We start from the raw sequence: 22,184 nt of genomic DNA on the forward strand, positions 1-22,184 counted from the left end.
AAACTCTCTCCTACTCACACATTTTCGCATTTCAGGTTAATTCCATAGAAATTAGTGGCTTGGGATATTCTCATTTGTTTATTTTCAATGTAAAGTGAACCACCAAATAAGACTAGAAGATTTTACCCTAGCGATAGCTACATATGCGAAGGTGCTACTACAAAGAAGTAGGTATGACCTAGTTATTTCTGTAACCATTACCTGAGATAGTTTGCTACTCATTTAAAAGTTCAGCATTGTTCTGCCTTCTGACAATCTCGACTCGTGCCGGTGGCAGTGACTTCTATAAATTAATTTTACACTGCATAAAAATAAATTTTATTCAGTGACCTTTTGATTTCATTAAATACCCTTTTGGCTCATAAATTATGAGATAAGAGAAGTAGATTGACATTCTCCATATAAGTCAGTGCCATGTACGAATTAAATTTGACATAATCTATTCTACTGACCTCATGTGTTAAGTAAAGAGTCCTAAATGCATTTACTTTCTCGTTATAGAAGAAAATTTGAGTATCACCAGGTATCTTGGGCAGGGATTATGTGTTTGTGGATGTTCTCATACAATGGCTTAATGTATCTGAATACTACTTAGTATTTGGATACTACCCTACAGCACAAGACAATTACAGATACTAAATCAGTATTGATTTTCTGCCATGAGTGTGTTATCAGTCTGAGTTAATGGTGATGATACAATAATGTTTTTGCTTTAAAATGTCAGGGATAACTATATTTACATGGGCTGGCCTAACTGGTGAAATAAAGGAGTTAAAAATGCCTATCTCCTTATGAATAATTATAGAATCATAGAATGGTTGAAGGAACCTTAAATAACCTCTAGTTCCAAGGCAGGGACACCTTCCACTAGACCGGGTTGCTCAAACACCCATCCAATCTGGCCTTGAACACTGACAAGGATGGGTTGAACACTTGACTGGACAACCTGTGCCAGTGCTTCACCATCCTCACCGTAAAGAACTTATTCCTGATACCTAATCTAAACCTGTCCTCTTTCAGTGTGAAATCATTCTTCCTTGTCGTATCACTCCATGCCCTGGGAAAAAGTTCCTCTCCAGGTCTCTTGTAGCCCCCTTTTAAGTACTGGAAGGTGCTATAAGGTTTCCCCACAGCCTTCTCCTCTTCAGGATGAACAAACCCAGCTCTTTCAGCCTGTCTTTATAAGAAAGGTGCTTCAGCCCTCTGATCGTCTTTGTAGCCTCCTCTGGACTGACTTTAACAGATCTACATCATTTTATGTTGGATACCCCAGAGCTGGATGCAGCACTCCAGATGGGGTCTCATGAGAGTGGAGTCGAAAAGCAGAGTTACCTCCCTTGAGGTGCCTTGATAACACTAAGGATTTTAAGGCTGCTGTAATAGCTAAAAGAGTAACTTGCTGTCCAATGCATCCTACTAATTGATAGTCCTGGACTATGTCATTCATTGTCATTATTGTATTGATTTTTAGCATAGTTGCAGCTTGTCTATTTATTACAACCACAAGCATTCTGTCAGATGGCATCTAGGAAATCATATCTCCTACTCCAGAAGAGAGAAAAGAGACCAGCCAAGAGAGCTTCTTCTCTGGTTACATGTCCTGAGGGACCACTGGCAATGTCCTTGTATGACTCCTGTGGGAGCAGGAGATGAAGACTACTATACTAAAATTTATGGCTTTGAGACTGGACATTAAAAAGAAAGACAGTTTGTCTTATCTACTATGATCAAGGAAAATGCCTTTCCACCCTTTTCCTACTACAAGAAGGGAATTCACTGGAGGTTTTTTCACTCATTCCTACACTGGTCTGGAGTGCCTGTCCCTCTCACAGGGAACGGCAGCCTCTGACCTCATCCCTGAGCCGGGAGAGGCAAGATCTAGGCTTTACCACTTTCTTTGTGCTTCTTGGAAACACAGGCCCTGTGCCTGCCTCTGTGAGCACCAAAGCCTTCCCTCCATCCCAGCATCTCTCAGAACATGGGGCCACAGATCAAAGAGAGTGGAGCAGTGCCTCATGTCAATGGCCATGTTTAGCAGATTGGAAGAGTTGTGAATGAGTCAGGAAGGAAACTGTCTGCTCTCTTTATTTCCTCTGAAAAAAATTCTTATACTCACAGATAAAACAATGTGTTATTTTTGTATCTGAGATGGATGAATGGATGGTGGAATCAAAGGACCGTCTTTAAATAATCACAGCCTGTGTTTAGTTTGGAAGCAGGAGTTGCTGGGCTGTCTGAGTAGAAGAGGGGACATGTTTGTGGGCATGTCAGAGCAAGCTCTCCTCTTGCTCCTGGCTGAGGAACCAAAGAGGCAGCAAATATGCAAGGACAGAACAGAAACAGCAAATGGCTGCCAGAGCACCCAGCAGATGGAGGACACTGTATACCTAAAAGCCTGGGGGCACATGCTGCTTAGCACATGGGAGACACAGGCTCTTGGGCAGCTTTCTTTTGGGGGTCACCTGCTTACAGAGTGGAGGACTTGCCATGAAAGCCTTGCCCTGCTTCTCCTAAGGACGGCCCTCACACTCCCTGTCAGCAGGAGCCAGGGTTACAACTAGTTGCAGAGATGCTTCATCCTGAAGTGGATGGGCTGAAAAAGGAAGGAACATCCTTTACGCTCATGCTTGCTAAAATATGAATGTATAACAAGCAAATGAATACAGCAATGTGTCCTGTCTTAAAGGTGATGTTTGATAACTTAATCTGAACCCTGCTGTTGAAAAGGAAAGTGTCACACTTATTAAGTATTCACTGGACTATTCTGACACTACGAAAATGGTGTGTTGCCTTTTAAATAACTTTTATTTAATTCCGTTTTTAATGATAACTTTGTCTATCATTTATCTGTCTATCTATCTATCTATCTATCTGTCTATCTGTCTATCTATCTATCTATTTCTCTATCTATCTATCCACTCATCTGCCTACCTACCTACCTACCTCCCTACCTACCTAACCTCTCTGACTTTGTATATCAAAAAGTTGTTGTGCCTTTTGGGTCACTGAAGTCATCAGGAACTTCTCCATGACATTTAACCGGAATTCCCTCAGCTGTTAAGTGAAGTTCAGCCTGGTTTATGTCTTATGTCCGTAAGAGTAAAGGTGAACACTTAGACTCGTGTTACCTCAGAAGTCCACCAAAGTGGGGTGTAAAGGAGTCCTGGCATTCTCTAGTTCAATCTCAGTTTAAACTAGAGTTATCACCAACAGTACATCCAGTCAGTGATTGCTTTATCTGGCTAGGTTATGACTACCTCCAAGGATGGAAATTCCTCAGCAACTCTGAGAACCCATCCCACTGTTGCACTGCTGTGATTGTGGGATCACATGGATTAAACAGGGTAGGTCCCATTAGGATAGGGGATGTTTTGGGTGCAACAGAGTAGTGTTGTTGCCCCAGGCATTATTTTTCCCCCGATTGACACCTAAGCTGCAGCTTAATGTTTAGGTGTTTAGAGCTGAAATCCTAATGAGCAAATCCATGCCAGCCAAAGGCTTGAGCTTGTAGATGGAGGGATTGGCACATTAATCCAGGCTCTCATCCTGGCATATTTGCACAGTTCTGGTGGCTTCTGTTACTACTGAGAGAGAGAAGTGCTGCTGGTGGCACTTCTTCACTCACCCCTCCTGACCCCTCTGCAGCACTGCAGAGACATGGTATAGTGTGGGAGGGCTTTTAGAGGGGCTCTGGGGCAAGAAGGGGGCTGCTGCTTGTGGCAATGTGTCAGGCAGATGGGACAGAGCTTCACACAAGGGAAAGTCTTTGTCTGATGAGGTGGCTGTTGAATAAATATTTGGCAGGGAGGTGTAAGGGGAAGCCAGAAATCTTGGGCTCATAGGCAGAGAGGGGGATTTAGTCCTACCTATAGGTTCTCCAAACTCTGCTAATCCTAAAACCTCTTCTGAGTGTTTCTGTCTGTTCTGCCTCAAATCAAACCTTCTCCTACCCACATGAGAGCTCTGGCTTCAAGTCTTTTAGCAAGACTAGGAATCTGGCACTTGATAACCCAGGCCAACTCCGTCTTGGGAAATGCTTTCTAGTTTTCTATGGTTGCTTGAACATTTCAAAGACAGCACCTTTGTGTCTCTTTGCTAACTCCTGGGCAGCACACTGTAGTGGTTAGAGGGTTGCTGTCTTCCACCCCAGGACTGGCAGCAACATCATGCCTCAAGTGTTCTGTTTTCTGTGTCCTGCCGTATGGAGCAGTGGCAAAAAATGAACTTCAGCCTCTCCAGGTTTTGCTGAATAAATGTCAGAAATTATTATTCACCATCTGCACGTGTGCTGCTCAGAAGCAAGAGGAGAGTATCCATATGTAAAAGGAAATGCTGATGCCAGAGAATAAGCAAGCTGCATTAGGCTGTATTATTTATGCCATCACTATGCTTCATGTCTAAATCAAGTACTTACACAAATACTTGTGAAAAAATAGCACTCTTGGAGAATAGATACTTTGTATCTTCATTTGTAGTTGCAGTTGTGTTTTTCCCCGGTCAGCTTTATTTTCACAGCTCCAGAATGGACATACCAGAGCAATCTTAGATATGGGGCATGAATATAAATCTGATTATCACCTTTAGGGAGGGAAGACATTATGCTAATTAGGCAATATGCTCATACACTCTGAACAAAGCTTTCTAGCCTTGCCTAAAACCAGGAAACACATCCCTCTGGATTACCCCATAAATCCACCAGTGAGACATCAATCATCCCCTTTTCATGTGTCTAGAGTAACACCAAGATGCTGGGCTCTGAAAGTATGCAAAAGCAGTTGACAAAACTACTGTGAAATCATGTTCAGAATTACTTCTCCTCATCCTCCCATTTCCCCTCTCTGGAGGGTGTTTCAAAATAAGTAGCAGAATATAAGGGTTCTTCTTGCATTTGCTACCAATCAGATGGAAAACATATTGTGGGAAGTGTGGGATTTTGACTTGATCACAGAATTTACAAAACAGACTGCTCTGAAACTATTTTACACATCCCTAAATAGCAGTCTGAAGTGAGTTTTATTTTGGCTTTTTTTTAAGATCTGTCAGTGGGCTCTAATACACTCCAGATTTTTAATGTTCATGTTTTCTTGCTGCTTTGTTTTCAGTCGTTGGTTTTGTTTTTCCCTTTCTGTGCTTAATTTGTTCCCTGGTTTGGAGAGCTCTCCCTGCCTGTTGGGTTCTGTGGGGTGCTGTTGGGAAAGGAGAGGGTCCCGTGTCCCCTCAAGGAGCCTGGCCCTGTGTTGCTGCTATGACCAGCAGGAGACCTGAGGGCACAGAGACCACTGGGGAACCAGTGGGTTGAAGGGAACACTGGACCATACACCCTAGGTTTCTGACCTGTGGGAATAGGCCCCTGTGCCATGCTTTGTATGAGCTGATCTTCCAGGTGCCAGATAAGATCTATCCAGGCCATGCGAAGAAGAGCTCATGGACTCCTGCTGGCAGCATCATGAGCCTCTAAAGGAACACCCAGCTTTACCCCAGTGAGTGTTTTGCTGAGGGCTGGTGGGTTTCCAGCACAGCTGGGAAGGAGGTGTGGGCTGCAGGACTCAGCCATCAGCAGGGAAGAGCTCTCTGAGCAGTGCTCAAGGAAAAGCATCATGTCCTGGACAGCAAACCCCAAGCAGCAGCACTGCAGCATGCCCTGGGTCACACTTGGATTCACTGGTGCCTGCACAAGCCCTTCCTGGAGTTTCTCCTGCGTGTTATCAGCAGCTCTCACACCACAGCACTGCCCCTGGGAAAGGGCCAGCAGAGCCATCCCCTCTGTGCAGCCCTGTCCCCTCCTGAGACTACAGGAGACCTTTTTTCTTGGCTCTGTGATCCAGTCCAAACAGAGATTAATTCCCCATTGAAAAGCAGCTGGTCCTTCCTGGTATTTTATTTTAATGGCAAAAAAAACCCATAAAGTGCCCTTGCTTTGCAGGTTGTTTTCTAAAATGTTTGCTGCTTGATTTTCCCAGGCATATCAGAGAGGTCAAACCTGGAGCTGATAACCCTGACCTGTACCTGTGTGGCTGCGACACTGTTCTGGCTCCTGTTGACCCTCTTCATTCGCAAGCTGAAGAGGGTAAGAACAGATTGGGATCTGCTGGTGACACCTACCTCTCTTTGACACCCCTTTGCTCATGTTAGAAAATCTTTCCCAGGCCAGTGGAATTTCTGAGTTTACCAAAAAAAATTCCATTTCACTTACTGCAGCACCACCACTTTCACAGCACCAAGCCTGCCAGAGTTCAAGAAGCATTTTGACAATGCTCTCAGGCTTGTGGTGTGACTCTTAGGGTTGTCCTGTGCAAGTCCAGGAGTTGGACTTTGATGATCCTAGTGAGTCCCTTCAAACTCAAAATATTCTCTGATTCTGTAATACCACTCACCTTTGCTCCTGGTGCAATCACCAGGCTGTTTGTGGTTGTTGGGGAACCGTGACTTGCAAGGCTGAATATGAGTAAGCCAGGAAGCAAAGTCTGGGTGGGGACAAGGCTCTGAGGGTCACAAGAATCTGTGTGCCTGACTCCCACCAAAGGCATCCCCATTCCCTTATAAGAGCTGTGGGAGTTTGGCATCTTAATGTCTTTGAAGATCTGATTGAGTGGGAATGACAGATCTTCATAGATAGTGCTGGGGTCTGGTTTGCACAGTGTCAGGTATAATTACATCACTTCCAAAGTGATATTTTACTGAAGCAGTTATGATGGTGCAGCCTCTAGAGAGATGATCCTCTATCAGTGTGATAAAGTTAACTGCCCCTGCATCTGACCCTCCTTCTTTTCCAAGGCTGACTGTGATGGCTTAAAGCCCTTTTTGCTGACAACACCATGCCTGCTTTGTGTGATGTGGGCAGGTTAAACCACAGCAGCTTTCATAAGCAGAAAATACAACTCCTCAGTAGCTCAGAAAGATCTCAGGGTAACTTGCAGGAGAAGATGGGTTTGAGGGAATGGCAGTATTGGGGCGACGGGGTGCACTGCAAGACATGAGATAAGAAATGGCTGCGTGCCCCCCTCTCCCCACTCCCACTCCACGGTGGCACTGAGCACTCCCAGCCCAAGAGGTATCACAGCATGACACCACAGGAGTCAGCTCACAGCCGCCACAGTGGAGCGTATCCCACGTGGCTACGTGATGATTGCTAAAGGTTGGTGTAGCCTGATGGACCTCTGAATCAGGGTGGCGTGGCAGTAGTCACTCTGCCTGTATTCTTATCACCACAGACTTCAGTAAGGAGAGACGCATGGGAGTTTGCAGAGAAAGAAAAGCAGAAATCAGCTGAAGCTGTGGAGAAACTTCATAGCTGTAAGCAAAATTACAAGGCAAGGGGGACTAGTACTGAATGCTCGCCAGTAATGATGAAGCAATTTGTAACATGACTGCAAACTCTTGGAAAAAATTGAGTTTTAAATGTAGCAAAGGGTTGCAGATTATTTTTTAATTTTTTTTTATGAGACTAAAACTTTTTAGATTGTTAAAAGATAATAAAAATAATCATCATTGCTGTAGAACAAGGAACTTTAACTAGATGACATATGAAGGCTCCTTTCCAGATGAGCCTTTCCAGCTAGTGTTGGTCTATGTTTATGGTCTTCTCTGTGTTTCTCTTATAAACCCTTACTCTCAAGGATTTATGTCTGGAATTAGCTTTAAGTTAAACTTTATATAGAAATAATGTTGCTGAACAGAAAAGAAATACATCCTCTCTGAGAGCATTTTCTTGAAGCCTGTCTGTTATGCATACAGAGAAAGACAATATCCTCAACAATTCCTCATCATTGAAAATATTACTTCAAGTCTCTAGTTGTGCCAAAAAATTGGTATTTGGTGCATCTGAAGGAAGAATTGCAGGAAGCTGTCTGAACTTTTCCACTCCGCTATTGCTTTTTCTGGGATGAATCCACTTAAAAGCTCTTCTATATGACTGGTGGGAGCAATCTGGTACACACATCTCTATCTAGAAACACCCTTTTTGGAGCATCACACAGGTTTCTGTTTCTACCCGTATCCCACTTATCCATGTCCTGCTCAGTGTTAGGGATGGTTTGGATCCAAGCTTTATGTCTCCTCAGTTTTCCCCAGTTATCACTCCAATCTTTCTTGGGACTAACTTTATAGTTCTTTGGTATGGTGAAAAGCAACTAAACGAGCAGCTATTAGTTACTGTCAAGTTGTGCTTGTAATCAAGGCATGCACAGCTAGTAATATCCTTCTCAAAAATGCCTGGAAATGCAGGTATCAGGGACATTTTCCCAATCTGCAGAGGAAGAAAGCTGAAAGTCACAGGAGACAATTAAAGCAAATTAAAAAAAACCAGTATATGGATATATCTGTACGTTTGTGCCTGCACCTGTGTGCTACTTCCACAAGTTTAGGAAAAGCAACATGTTGAAGTTCAGTTCAGGAGATTTCCAATAAATTCCAACTAATAGGTAGCAAATTATGGCAAACACTAGACCTTTTCTATTGAAATATAAGTACTCCTGTGTCAAGAAAAGTCCAGTGAATTAGAATGGCAATCTAGATGCTCTTTAAAGGAAAATATATTTCAAAATGGATGAACTGCAGAAAACTTTGAGATCAGATTCATCTTTCCTTACATTTCTCATGTGAAATGGATAATCCATTTGCTCAGTAGAAACTGCACTGGCGATTTCTTTTGAAATGGTATGTTTTAAATTATGTCTTTGAGTCTGGCTGTTTATAAATTCCTTCAAGCTCTAATAATTTGCATAAATTTTTCAGCAATGATACCAAAGAAATAAAAAAATTGTGAAAATTTGTAAGCAGTTTCTGAAGTGTATGATATCTAGTCTCCTGATGACTAGTCTTGCACAACTTCTAACCACATATGACCTATCTTTGCCGGGTGTATGGAAAAAATAAACACTGGCAGTTGAACACCATCTGTTGCATGTGGCCACTTCTTGCTTTGCACAATCATGAAGAAAAGTTATTTTTGTCTGCAATGTTTAGTCACTTGATGAAAACATTTCTCTTGAATGTGCAGAGGGCCCTGTGTCATAACACCATATGTTAATACAGATCCACATGGATTTCATTGAAAAAACTGGTATGTCACATAGGAGGAAAGCTAGAGGAAGGAGTTTCTTCTATACAAAAAGTCTTGCAATATGTAGAATAACCAAATCAGCTTAACCAAACCATCTATTTTGCTGTGAAACCAACAACCCTGTGAACAGAATGAACTTGGAGCCCTTGATCTAAACAAGAATATGCTGACAAATGCCCTTATACTCCATGTAATTTTGCAATATTTGTTTTCTAGCCTTATTCCTCTGAAATGAAGACCAACCATTACCTGTCAATCATAATGGATCCTGATGAAGTCCCCTTAGATGAGCAATGTGAGCGTCTGCCTTACGATGCCAGCAAGTGGGAAATTGCAAGGGAAAGACTTAAACTAGGTAATATTGGCATACTTCACATTGAATCTGCAGTGATTGAGTAAGATTATCTGTAACCACAGATAAAGAGGAGCTGGGTGTGTTCTAGACATGCAGCACAACATACTGCCAGGTTCGGTGTGATCTGTTCCATACTGAGGGCCACCAGTCTGTGAATGAACTTCAGCATTTAGGACTGACTGACTGTGTCTACCTGATTTTTCACATATATATTTTGTCTCCAGGTAGGAGAATTAAATAGAATCACAGAATCTTTTATGTTGGAAAAGACCTTTATGATGAAGTACAGTCATTAACTCAGCACTGCCAATTCAATCACTAAACCATGTCCCTCATTGTGACATCTACACATCTTTTAAATACCTCCAGGGATGATAAGTCCACTGCTTCCCTTGGCAGTCTATTCCAATGCCTGACCACCCTTTTAGTGAAGAAATGTTTCGTAATGTCCAACCTGCCCATGCACAACTTGAGGCCATTTCCTCTAGTCACTGAAGGTGCACTTGATCCCCTTACCCAGATTATTGATAAAGACATTGAACAGGGCTGGCCCCAGTACCGAGCCCTGGGGAACACCACTAGTGACTGACAACCAGCTGGAATGTAACTCCTTTCACCACTACGCTCTGGCCCCAGCAATCCAGACAGACTTTTACCCAGTGAATAGTCTACCTGTTCATGCCATGGGAAGCCAGTTTCTCCAGGGGAATGCTGTGGGAGACAGTGACAAAGACTTTACTAAGATCCAGGTAGACAACACCCGCAGTCTTTCCCTCATCCACTGAGTTGGCCACATGGCCATAGAAGGAGAATACAGACAAGAATCCTTCATTCTGTATTTTGCAGACTGATTTACTTAAAACATGACAAAAACAAGGCAACCAAAGGATTCCAAAACAGACTGCCAACTTGGATGCTTCTCTCTCTAGACCCCAGAAATCTGACCTTTGGCATTTATCGTAATTTTGGTGATTTGCTGTGTTAATAGTGAAGACTCTAGAGGGGAAGCTGTATGAGGAGTGGCTGAGATCACTTGATCTGTTCAACCTGGAAGAGATTGAGGGGTGACTTCATTGCAGTCTACAACTTCCTCGTGAGGGGAAGAGGAGGGGCAGGCACTGATCTCTTCTCTGTGGTGACCAGTGACAGAATCTGAGGGAATGGCCTGAAATTGTGTCAAGGGAGGTTTAGGTTGGGTATTAGATAAAGGTTCTTCACCCAGAGGGTGGTTGGGCACTGGAACAGGCTCCTCAGTGAAGTGGTCACAGCACCAAACCTGAAAGAGTTCAAGAGGTATTTGAACAATGCTGTCATGTGCATTGTGTGATTACTGGGGTAGTCCTGTGCAGGGCCAGGTTCATCCACAAGAATGTTTTTTGTGGGTCCCTTCCAATTCAGGATATTCTATGATTCTATGATTTTCTTCCCTCGTAACCTGTTTACATATTCATTTGGAAAAAAGCCAGTGCAGGAATGGGTCCTCATAATTCATCGTGTCCCTCCCTGTTTCTCCCTTTCCTCCTCTCCAGCACAATCTCCTTGTTTTCCCTCCATGCTGTAGTTTTATAAACATTCTTGTGAGTGCACCGTAAAGTGTAGGAATGTCGTGACACATAAATCCTCGCATAAATGAATAAATATCCTTGGAAACTTTAAACCTACAGCTAGCTCACCTATCCCAGTGAAAGGCATGGACTTGGGAGCATTCCTTATCTTTTTAGCCTAGAGTGGGGCTGATGAGGAGGAAAGGTGAGTAGGGACCATATTTTGAAGCTGAGGATTCCCTCCAGAAACCACACAGATTTTAACAAAAAGGTCAACATTAAAATATCAATTATAAGCTCAGCCTTGTTGTTATAGTGCTGTTTGTTCTTTCAGGCGTGCATTACATTTGTCCTGCAGCAAGATCTAGAAAATCCTTTTATTTTAGTTAGGAGCTGTAACAAATTCCTTCTGCCTTCTGGGTATCAGGGACAGAGGGTGATTAACACATGCATATAATTAGGATCACACTTAATTTGCCTGCCAGAAGACACAAGCTGACCAGATGTGGATAAGTACAGTTGAAATATATTGCTCGCAATTTATTATTGTCATACACAATTCTGGGAATGCTGAAACCTTGTGCTGGAGTGTCTTCAATCTTTAGACAGTTTTCTTACAACGATGGACCAAGAGCCTGATGTGCAGACAATGTGACCACTGGGAAAGAAACAAGCAGAAATGGAATGTAAACACCAAGGAAAACCCCATGTCTTGCAGGGTTGGTGTTCAGAGTCCAGAGATGAGGAATGATGACCAGAGAATGAGTTAAAAGTGGAAAAACTGGTATAAACAAATAAAGAATGCTGACAGTGAATGAGAACCAGATTTGGAGAAGTTGTGTGTGTGCTGTATGCTAGATTAACTCAGTGCAAGTCCTGCTTACATGGACTTGGCTCAGTAAGTTGGCTCAGTCTTTGAGTAACCTTGGCAGTCTCTGAGGATTAGTGTCTCACAGACACAAAATGTGCTTCTATGGTTTTTAAAAAATATTTTTACTTAGAAATGCAACCCCTTTCAGCATCATGTTTTTCTTTCCCACCTACTTGTCCTCCAGGACACATATTTATTATAACTTTTGCAAATAAGTTTCTCCTTTCAGCCCACATCTCCTCTGCTCTGTGTTCCTCCAACACACATACACACAACCCGGGGCTGTGATGCAATGCTTATATAACAGTACTCCCCCTTCATCTGTAAGAGGTACAGACGTTATAAGAAATTTCATACGAGCATCACTGAAGTCAGGGTAATTAACATTCAGTATAGATTACCTTCACTGAGAGCAAAATGTCATCTTTTCATTAGGGGAAAAAATGTTGGTGCTATAAATTATTGACACTGTGGTTGATGATAATGTTGCGGTCCAGCACAAGCATTAGCTGAGCTATTGTGCACTTCCCACCTCACTCTTGGGCTTGACCTTCCTAATCTATGAGAGGTCACGCACTGCTGATGCTGCGATGCCGGACCCCCAGGGAGTTTTGCCTCATGGCTGCAGTACAGTGTCAATCACACTGATGGTGGATAGCTTCCTGAGCTCCGCTCCCTCCTGTGCAATGCAAGCCCACAGCGCTGGCACCGACCACAGAGCTTTCCGCTCTCCTTCACATGAGAACTGTCCTGTGTAGCAGAATGGAAAATATGAAGCCACATATGGGGAAAACCCAGATCACTCAAACTGTGGCAAAGAACCTGAGAAAGGAACACACCTTTGAGCCTATGCCTTCCCACAGACATGGAGTTCGGTGTCTGCAAGTACTTTTTGCTGATGCTCCAGTCCAGCAACTCACATGCTTGAAGGACCTTGCTAAAATGGGACTGAAATGGAAACTTCCTGATCCAAAACTCCTTGACTGAGGGGTATGTTCAGTTTAATGAGTTCTGAGTGGCCCATTAAATCCAAATCAAGTGTGGAAAACTTAGGCAGAGTATTTTGCTTCATTGGTCTGGATCTAAATACTGCAACATTTCATACCTGAGCATTACCCCAAATATATCCAGTGTAGCTGCTTGAAGGCTGTGAGAAGTTGACTACTTAGATGCTTGGGCAACTTAATATTCCCCTGTTTAATTGCTCTGTTCAATAATTTTGTAGCTACTTTTTGTGACAACAAAAGGAACTTTTGCAAGAACAACCATAGCCACAATCTACATACTAAACTGTGGAGTTTTGAGCTACACCCTGAAAAGTTAAAGCAGCCCTATTCTGCACTACTATTGAGTACTGTACAAACAATAGCAGAGCAACAAAGGCAAGTGTTATTACAGTTTCCCATTAAATCCCGCTGCTGTTTAGAGAAGGAAGTGCTGTTTCCAGTGCTCATTCTCCTTTATAAAAGGTTAGCAGCTTTGTGTAGCTTTACGAGCTGGTATGTTTTCCAAGTGGTGACTAAGTGGGTTATCTCGATGTGGGAAGTGATTCAACAGTGATGGAAACAGATTAAAGCTATGGATTAAACAAAGGTATGATGGGGTTTATAGGACTTGAAACTGCAAGTTCATCTTGTAGAAACCATGAACAGCCAAAACATTAAGGACTAAGAGCATTAATTCACTTAGAAAACTGAGACTTTAGTCTTAATGATGCTTTCCTTATACACCTGCTGAATGAAGAATCTACAGGCAGTAACTGAAAAAGGTGACGGTAGATTTTTAGACACACACTGATTCATCTGTATTTCTCTGTCAAATACTAAGCCCTTCACAAAACAAGGTTCAGTCTGTTGATGCTTTTCAGTCACATAGATCAAGTTCTTCATGGTTTTTACTTGCTGCAAAAAATACAACGCTTGCATATCTAGGGTGGGCATACATTTCTGGAGGTTTTTGGCTTAGCATATTCCACTTCATGTTTACATTGCTTTGATAACATATGCTATTTTCTTCTATTGACAGACATACTGAGAATTACATTTTAGATATATGATACACATATAAAAGGCAGGACTGATTTATTTTAGAACTGACAGCAGCCCTTTTTCTCTGTTTGCAAGTATCTGCGTGGGATTCATTCACGAAGCCATTTGTTGACGATTTCTTTCTTTACCAGAATGCATCTCTCCGCTTTGTTTTCTTTGCAGGAAAGTCTCTTGGACACGGAGCTTTTGGAAAGGTGGTACAAGCATCTGCTTTTGGAATTCGGAAATCACCAACGTGCAGAATAGTTGCCGTGAAAATGCTAAAAGGTATCTTGCTGTAAAGCTGCATTGAAAAAAACGATACAGTGTTTAATTTTTTATATGATTCTGTTGAAAGCAAGAGCCTATCACAGTAATTCTTGGAAGCCTTGAAAATGTGTACAAGTTAAGCTTCAGGTCCACCACAATTGAAATGGCAGAACTATGAAATAAAAATTGCATTCACAATAAAAATTTGTACCATTATGCTAGATTGACCCTATACCGATTGCTGTAAAGGAAATCTAGCTGAAGGATAAGGCATCCACCTTGATGTGAAGACACCTACACAGAAGCTTTTATATTTTCCCTGGTCATTATTTCCAATGAATAATCATTTTACTGTTAAAAACAGATGCCTTATGTCTAATTTGCATCTCTCTGACTTTTGCTTCTCACTCTAACCTTCTATATTGGATTATATAATGATTTTTTATCATGAAGGTCCCTTTATTAAGCTAAATATATTCAGTAGTTTAAGTCTTGGTGGTGTCGTGCAGGTGTGTCCTCTCTGAACCCTTTGCAGGTTCATCACACGGTGTTTAGGATGCTGACACCCAGGTTGTGCAATGGATTTGCCAGCACTGTTCATACTCAGCTATTCACTGCCACCTTTCTCATTGGAGCAGAAAGGACAAAAACCTCGCATTGATTTGAAGAGGGCACTTGGGAAATTAGCAAGCAGTATGATATTCAGTCATAGCCTGCAGCAGCTGTGGTTGAATTCCCTAATCCAGAGTCCTAGTGGCATCCTTTCATAAGTATTTAGCTTTCCCTTGTTTATATATATAAAGATCACAGCAGGCTTCTTTGCATTGCCCTGGGAGCTTATTCTGCATTACTTGTCTGTCATAATCCCTCAATCCTTTTTGGTATTGCTCTCTGCCGGGACACATCCCCTATTCTGCCAGTCAGGCTTGGATCCTTGGTGCTCTTGGTTGAATCTGTTCAGGTATACTTTGAATACATCCACCTTAGCCAGTGGCTCCTAGCTTCACAGATGCTACTTATCATTTACAGGAGATCCTTATGTGTCAATCCAAGCCCTTGGAGGGCCTTGTGCGATACTTTCAGACCTACAGTCTGACATCCGTACAGCATGTAGGGTGCGCACTCTTGATTTTGTCCTCAACAAACTTGTCTGCAATGTAATGTCCAATGCTTTCTCAGGGGGTGTACATGCTATACAGGATCATTCCCAAGGACAGAATTTGCAACTGAGAGGGTTGCAAACCTTTCTCCTCTCTCTTACTCCAGAAATACTCTGGTAGTCAGTGTCAAAAGAACAACTACCCTGCAGCAAGAATGGCTGGAAAATATGAGGAAAATAAATCTTTGGTCCCTGTCCAAATCTCCTGCAGCAGCGGGCCAGTAGCCATCTCTGTCACTGGGTTCAGTGTTCACTGGTTTCAGCCTGTCACCTGGGTCATCATCTGACCCTGGGTTAACTGAGCTGTTTTGCAGACATATGTGCTGGCAGAGTGGTCTGCCAGGCTCAACATTTCTTGGTGTCCATCAGCAGGCTTCTTGTGACAGTCAGCACCATCAAGGCAGCAGTGGAGGGAAAGTGTCACCACCTATACAAGCAAATAGTGGGTCGCTAGGTAGATGACAAGTTTTGTGTGGGACACCAAGAAAAACTGTTTCCATTCAGATGTTGAACCAAGCCCTTTAAGACAGCTCCAGAGTTTTTTCCCCAGCGCTGTTCTTCTTGCTCTTGGTGTCACTAAACTGAAAAACTCCTTTTGGATCTACACAAAGCAATATGCTTTTTTCCTTGCTTTCTTTACAAAATTAAATTCTGAAGGAAAAAATGTGCTCAGAGGGAATGAAAAGTTGCACTCAACACTACATCGAATGTTTTGGGTTTATTTGAGGGATTTCTCATTTTATTACTATTAGTATTATTATTACTATTGCTCATGACTGGTAGGATGAGATGCAGTCATATCACTTTAAAACCAATTAAAATTTACTTCCCTGTCTATCTCCAGGCTTCCTATATAACAGACAGAACCGGACAATCATTACTACCGGGTAGTTACTCTTTTCCCTATACAAATGGCTAAACTTGATGTCTGCATCAGCCTCTGGAAATACTTTGCTCTTTCCACTGACTCCTTAAGATATTTAGTTCAGGCTAGTATATAAAACTTAGATAGATGAAGTCAAGCCAAATGAAATCTCTTCTAGATAGAGTTAATAATAATCTTGAAATCCTTTTTTATTTGTTCTTTCAAATTTTTTGGGTGAAATATCAAAACTATTCATGCAAAAAAAAATTCTCTCAGTTCTAAATATAACAGAGTCTACTGGGAGGAAGTTGAGTGTCTGACTCTTTTTATTTAATTGCAACTGAGAGGATGCTGAGCAGGGGGAATATAGAAGGAACATCAACACAAGAAGTACATCCAGTAATGGAGATTATTTCAATGGAAAGTAACGAGAAGTGGTAAAGCTCAGCAGGACCAGTTCTTTGCCATTTCACATTGACTTTTATTTTGTATTTACAGAAGGAGCCACAGCAAGTGAGTACAAAGCACTGATGACAGAGCTGAAAATCCTAATCCACATTGGCCATCATCTCAACATTGTGAATTTGCTGGGAGCTTGCACAAAAAATGGAGGTAAAAAAGTCTGCACTGCTCTGAAAATGGGTTTGGATTACCTCCCAATAACAGTCAGTGGGCCATGTTGTTTTTCATTCAGAGGTCAAGTTATTAACTTCTAATATTTGAGCTCATCCCATAGTTGGTGAAACAAAAAGAGGAAGATAAGAAGAGACTTTTAGCCATTTAATGAAGCCCTTAAACTTTTCCTTTATTTAAACCCTCTTTTAGTATTAGCATGTGAAATGTGAATATGGGACCATGCCACTTGCTGTCCTTTATCTCACTCATTTCACTGCTCAAGCTCAAGTTAAACATGATCTGGAAAGGCTGGGAACAAGAGATATCAGCTGCTGGATCTGAACAACAAATCACAAGGCAGCTGTTGTAAAATTTTCCATGGTATTACACTAGAAAATCAAAAGGCCAGTATGAGCGATTATTTGTTTTATATATGTCACCTATTTTAGTTCAACAAGTGTGTGTGGGCTGCGAGACTCCAGTTTGAACTGACTGAAGAAGAAACAGAGGGTCTCTCAGGACTTAGATTCGTGACCCACCTTTCAAAAATTAGGCCCTGTCCTAATTTCCAGAAACAGTATTGTTTTGATAACATGTCCAATGTCCTTCAAGCAGCCTTTGACTTCATTAGGACATGTTGCCAGTTATTTTGGACTCAAGTTATAGTTACGGGCATGAAAGACTATCCTTCTCAGAACTGATGCCACCTTGTATTGCTTTACGCTGCTCAGAATGCTTTTTTTGTTTTTGACCAGGGCCTCTGATGGTGATTGTTGAATACTGTAAGTACGGGAATTTATCAAATTATCTGAAGAGCAAGAGGAATTTTTTCAGCCCTAACAAGGTGAGGAGGCAGATGCTCCTGGTAGGGTTCATCTTACCTGACATAAGTATTGGTAGCATAGATGTCAGCTTCTGACCTAGTCTCCTTAGACTCTTTTACCATAGGAGAGAAATGACTTTTGGGTGAAGTTCACCTGACCTATATTAATATTTGATGTGAGATGTGTTGTGCCAAGAAAGGACTCATCTCTCTCTGTCCCTGCCTGTGCAAGGAGACTGCTGTGGGTAATGTGGCTGGAGCCATCTACAGTGAGGGGAAGTGAATCGTATACAAAGTGTCCCCATGTCCTCTTGCTCTGCTGCTGCTGAACCCATTCTTGGTGAGCTTGGGGTCACTTCAGAGGCTGGTGTTGGCAAAACCAAAGGAAGTGGTTTTGCCCTCTGATTTCAGCACTGCTGGGAGCAAAACCGAGATAATGCCAATTAAATCTCGCGTCCCAAGACACTCTAATATGTAGAGATTTACAAGTAATATTATTGTGTAAGGAAAAGGCCTATCAAGAGGAAAAGAGATTAGAGTCTTGTCCCCTTATCCCACAATCCTCTGAATCAAATTTATGGCATGTTTCTTATTACAAACCTAAACCCAAATGTGCCAATTATATGCTTGTGCACTTCCAGCACAATCCTCCAAAGGATCCAGTTCTATGAAATGGGATTTAGGAGCCTGCATGCTGAACAGCAGGCCTCAAAACCTCTGCTCAACTGTGCCAAAAGTTCAGCAGCATCTCAGGGTTATTTTTTGCAAGGGCTTTGTGGGAGGGCACAATCAGATGACATCTGCCTCCAAAAGGCTTTTTCTGAGTCTCTGTTCCCACGGCTGTCCATGCTGGACTTTGCATTAGACAGAGCAGCCACGTCCTCCTACATGGGGTTGTTGAAGTAGGATGCTCTGCAGGGACTAGGGCTGTGCAGGGTCCATCTTGAGTGGAGTCACTCACCTGGTGAGTAGTGTTCCCAGGCGCAGTGCTCCAGTATCCTTGGGAAGGTTGCCCAGGAAGGAAGGAGAGGGAAGTTTGACTCTGCACCAGCATGCATAGGGAAGAGAGATGGTTACAGGACAAGTCAAAAGGTAAGATGGGCAAGAGTATGGTCAGGCAGCTTGGCTGCTCTACAGGTAGCTGTAAGAAGGCATTTTCCAAACAGTGTTGCATGTGTCCCATTAAACCATCACATCCTTGACCATCAGATGAAAGTATTGGATAAAGGCATTGAAGAGAGGGAGTCACTTTCAGCAGTACCTGTGTTTCAAGCACCAAGTGCTCTTGCTCCTCATTGGAAGGGCTTACAGCCCAACACCAAGCACTGTACAAGGACATAGAGGCAGATGCCTTAAGCAGCCTGGGACAAATTGCTGATGTTGAGAGGGCTGGGACCTGCACTGTGGGCACATCCTTCCCAGCTCATCCATTTGCGCTCCTTCTCTGTCTGGTGGAGAGAAACGGGCTCTTCCAGATGATTCATTTCAAGCTGAGATGAGCCACAGCCCAGCAGACACGTCCACATCAGGAATAGCCCACAGCCCCCGTTACCCCAAAATCATGTACTGGTGCTCCCAAGCCACCATGTTTCTGCCCTCTGGGGATGGCAGCCTTGGTGGAGCACAGCCCTGTCACCAGTCTCTGGCTGCCAGTAGCACTAAACACCCCCGCCCATGGGAGATGTGCCCACACACGCCACAGACCACCATCCTGGCAGAAAGGCGACAGCAGTCTGACTCGGTTCCTTTCCCACCCCCTCCTTCGCTCTGATGTAGCACCTCTTCTCCTCTGTTTGTTTGAAGGACTACTCTCTGCAGGGAGAGCCAATGAAAGAGAAAAAAGATATTGAGCCAGTGGAAAGCAAAAAACAAAGGTTGGCCAGTGTCACCAGCAGCGAGAGCTTTGCAAGCTCTGGGTTCCAGGAAGATAAAAGTCTGAGAGATGTGGAGGAGGACGAGGAGGGTAGGTATTAATTCCTTCCTGTCCCTACATGGGTTGTGATATTTTTACAACATACTGTGCATCCCTGAAATTTTTTTCCTCATTTATCACCCTAATAAACATCCGTGGGAGACGCTCAGAGGGTCATGTCCAGAGGATAGAAGATTTAAAAAAAGATTATTTCCAGGGTTACTAAATCTGACAGGAAAATGTGTGATTGTTTCTTCTGACTGCTCCTTATCTTTGGGGAAAACACAGCAGTGTCCAAAGCACGGGGTGTAAAGCAAGAACTATTTTTGTTTCCAATTACAGTGGGTTGACCTTCAAATACCACTCTGTGAAAACTGAATTTATGGGAGTAATGGGGTCTGTAAGAAAGGAGGAAAATAACCATGAGTGATATTTGTAACAAACCCCACTTTCTACCTCTGCAGATGCTGATGATCTATACAAGTTGCCCCTCACTATGGAGGACCTCATCTCTTACAGCTTTCAGGTGGCCAGAGGCATGGAGTTCCTCTCCTCCAGAAAGGTGAGTTTTGCACTGAGGATTTTTCCCTGCAGAAGGACAGGATTCAGAAGGGAAATCATGTCTGCATTTTAGTGACACCTTCCTTGGGAAAGCTCCCAAAGGAAGAGCCATTTTCCTCTTGGAGTTATAAATATAATGGTGTGTTTATCCAAGTCTCCATAGTCCATAAACACAGGATCATGACTGAAGGCAGTGGGTCAAGCTCATTCATTTGGGAAAGATCTTTTGGGTGTGGTAGGTTTTTCCTTAATTTCAACATATATTAGATGGGGAGCTCCAAATGATTCAGCGCTTTCCCTGCAAATGTCAAGGGGCTTAAAAATTTATCTCCTTCTGGAATTAAGAATTTATTTTTTTTTAAAGAATGACCACTGTTTACAGTAACTTCATGTAAACTACAGTCAACTAACTTCTCTAAAAAAAAGTAAATTGATCTCAATAATAATAATAATAATAATAATTTTTTTAAGGATATGGGAGACAGGAAATTTGTGGGCAAGAATAAGGAAATGCAGCTTGATTGTGAAACTGCTTTATTATAGTGCATTCATCGTGACCTGGCAGCCAGAAACATCCTTTTATCTGAGAACAATGTCGTGAAGATCTGTGATTTTGGCCTCGCAAGAGATATTTATAAGAATCCTGATTATGTGAGAAAAGGAGATGTAAGTCAAGATGTTTTTTATTTGCCCAAGTGTTTATAACATATCATTTCAAACTGTCCACCAAAATGTTCTGTAGACATTCACATTTCCTGAACTTGAGAGCTCAAAAGCAAAGATGAGCTATCCAGATGTGTTGAGGGTCTGGAAAGCATTTCTATCCTCAGGCATAAGGCTTAGACATGCTAACTGCTTCACAGCTCTGCCCCATTAATACTTTCCTTTTTAGACGTGTTTCTTGGCTGGCTCAGCATAACCCCCTTACTCGGTAAACTTCCTTCAAGGAAACCAGTCCCTCCAAAAGAAGGTGTGTGCCCCCCGGTGCTCCCGAGAAGCTGCTCAATGGTGCTTCTAGGAGCTGAGCAGGACTTGCTGCCTCCAGCACCTGCTCGGTGGTTGTTTTGCTCCTACTGGAGAGAGCAGGAAGGAAGCACCTTGCCAGGCCTGACGTGAAGGGGCTGGGTCAGCAAACTGCACCTGTACCCACTGGTGCCATAGGAATTTGGCGTGGGAGTGTCACGCAGTCTCTTTCTGGAGGTCTCATCCAGCTGCCAGCTATTCCCACATCCATAAACAGCTTTTGAGATTTACAGCATTGCATATTTATTAGCTGGGAAGTGTTGTTCACATAACTTGGGTACTGCTCAGGAAACCCTAATAGGCTGTGCTGAGCGGACTTCAAGGGTTGCTGATGTACTCCTGCAATTCAGGCTCTGAGAATTTCCCTCAGAATATCTCCAACACTATCACAGAATGATTATGCTTAAATGCAGGGTTTTCTCCCCTGTCTCTATGACCTCTGCTCCTACGTATCCCAACATCCCTGTAAAGAAAAGGCCTGGTCACAGGTTTCCAATGTCTCGTGTTTTGTGCCACACATATTTTAAAAAAGCCTTTTAGTCCAACAATTTGTTAAGAAAGTGTCTGAATGAGTGTGGGTTTATCTTGACTACCTGCAAGGAAATCCCACAGGTTCTTGTTGAATGGTAATTATTTACATAACAATATAGAGTTGATTCATCTATGATTAAATTCTTTTAGGCTTTGAAAATAATAGTCAGGTTTGTTCCTTTTACTCCAGGCTCGACTTCCTCTCAAGTGGATGGCTCCTGAATCCATATTTGATAAAATCTACAATACCAAAAGTGACGTGTGGTCCTATGGGGTCTTGCTGTGGGAGATATTTTCCTTGGGTATGTTAACTCTGCACATTGGGAGCTGGAGTCAGCAATGGGGACTGAGGCTTGGGGAAAAACATCCATTACCTTCAATGATCTTTTGACAGGTGTTTAATAAAGAAAGACTTAAAACAGTCAGAGGTGAGGTGTGCAGACAGAGGCAGAGTGAGTATCACGACCCTGCGGACTAGAAGTTTTGGTGCTTGTAAGGCACACTGAAAGCTCGCTTGCCACGCTGAAAGACTTAATGGATAGCACAGTTGTCTGAGAACTTTTCCAC

The 22,184-nt window shown here is 42.7% G+C and overlaps 1 protein-coding gene across 1 annotated transcript in view; it reads left to right on the forward strand.

Annotated features, from left to right (window-relative positions):
- Window positions 1-22,184, forward strand: part of FLT1 (fms related receptor tyrosine kinase 1) — a 111,396-nt gene that overhangs the window by 77,502 nt on the left and 11,710 nt on the right. The window contains exons 16-24 of the mRNA XM_032681035.1: window positions 5,961-6,067; window positions 9,278-9,416; window positions 14,042-14,146; window positions 16,651-16,764; window positions 17,523-17,611; window positions 19,394-19,553; window positions 19,967-20,064; window positions 20,607-20,729; window positions 21,808-21,919. Of these exons, the coding sequence (XP_032536926.1) occupies window positions 5,961-6,067; window positions 9,278-9,416; window positions 14,042-14,146; window positions 16,651-16,764; window positions 17,523-17,611; window positions 19,394-19,553; window positions 19,967-20,064; window positions 20,607-20,729; window positions 21,808-21,919 (1,047 nt within the window). The remainder of the gene's footprint in view (window positions 1-5,960; window positions 6,068-9,277; window positions 9,417-14,041; window positions 14,147-16,650; window positions 16,765-17,522; window positions 17,612-19,393; window positions 19,554-19,966; window positions 20,065-20,606; window positions 20,730-21,807; window positions 21,920-22,184) is intronic.

Source organism: Chiroxiphia lanceolata, chromosome 2 (genome assembly GCF_009829145.1).
Source record: "Chiroxiphia lanceolata isolate bChiLan1 chromosome 2, bChiLan1.pri, whole genome shotgun sequence".
Classification (NCBI taxonomy): Eukaryota; Metazoa; Chordata; class Aves; order Passeriformes; family Pipridae; genus Chiroxiphia; species Chiroxiphia lanceolata.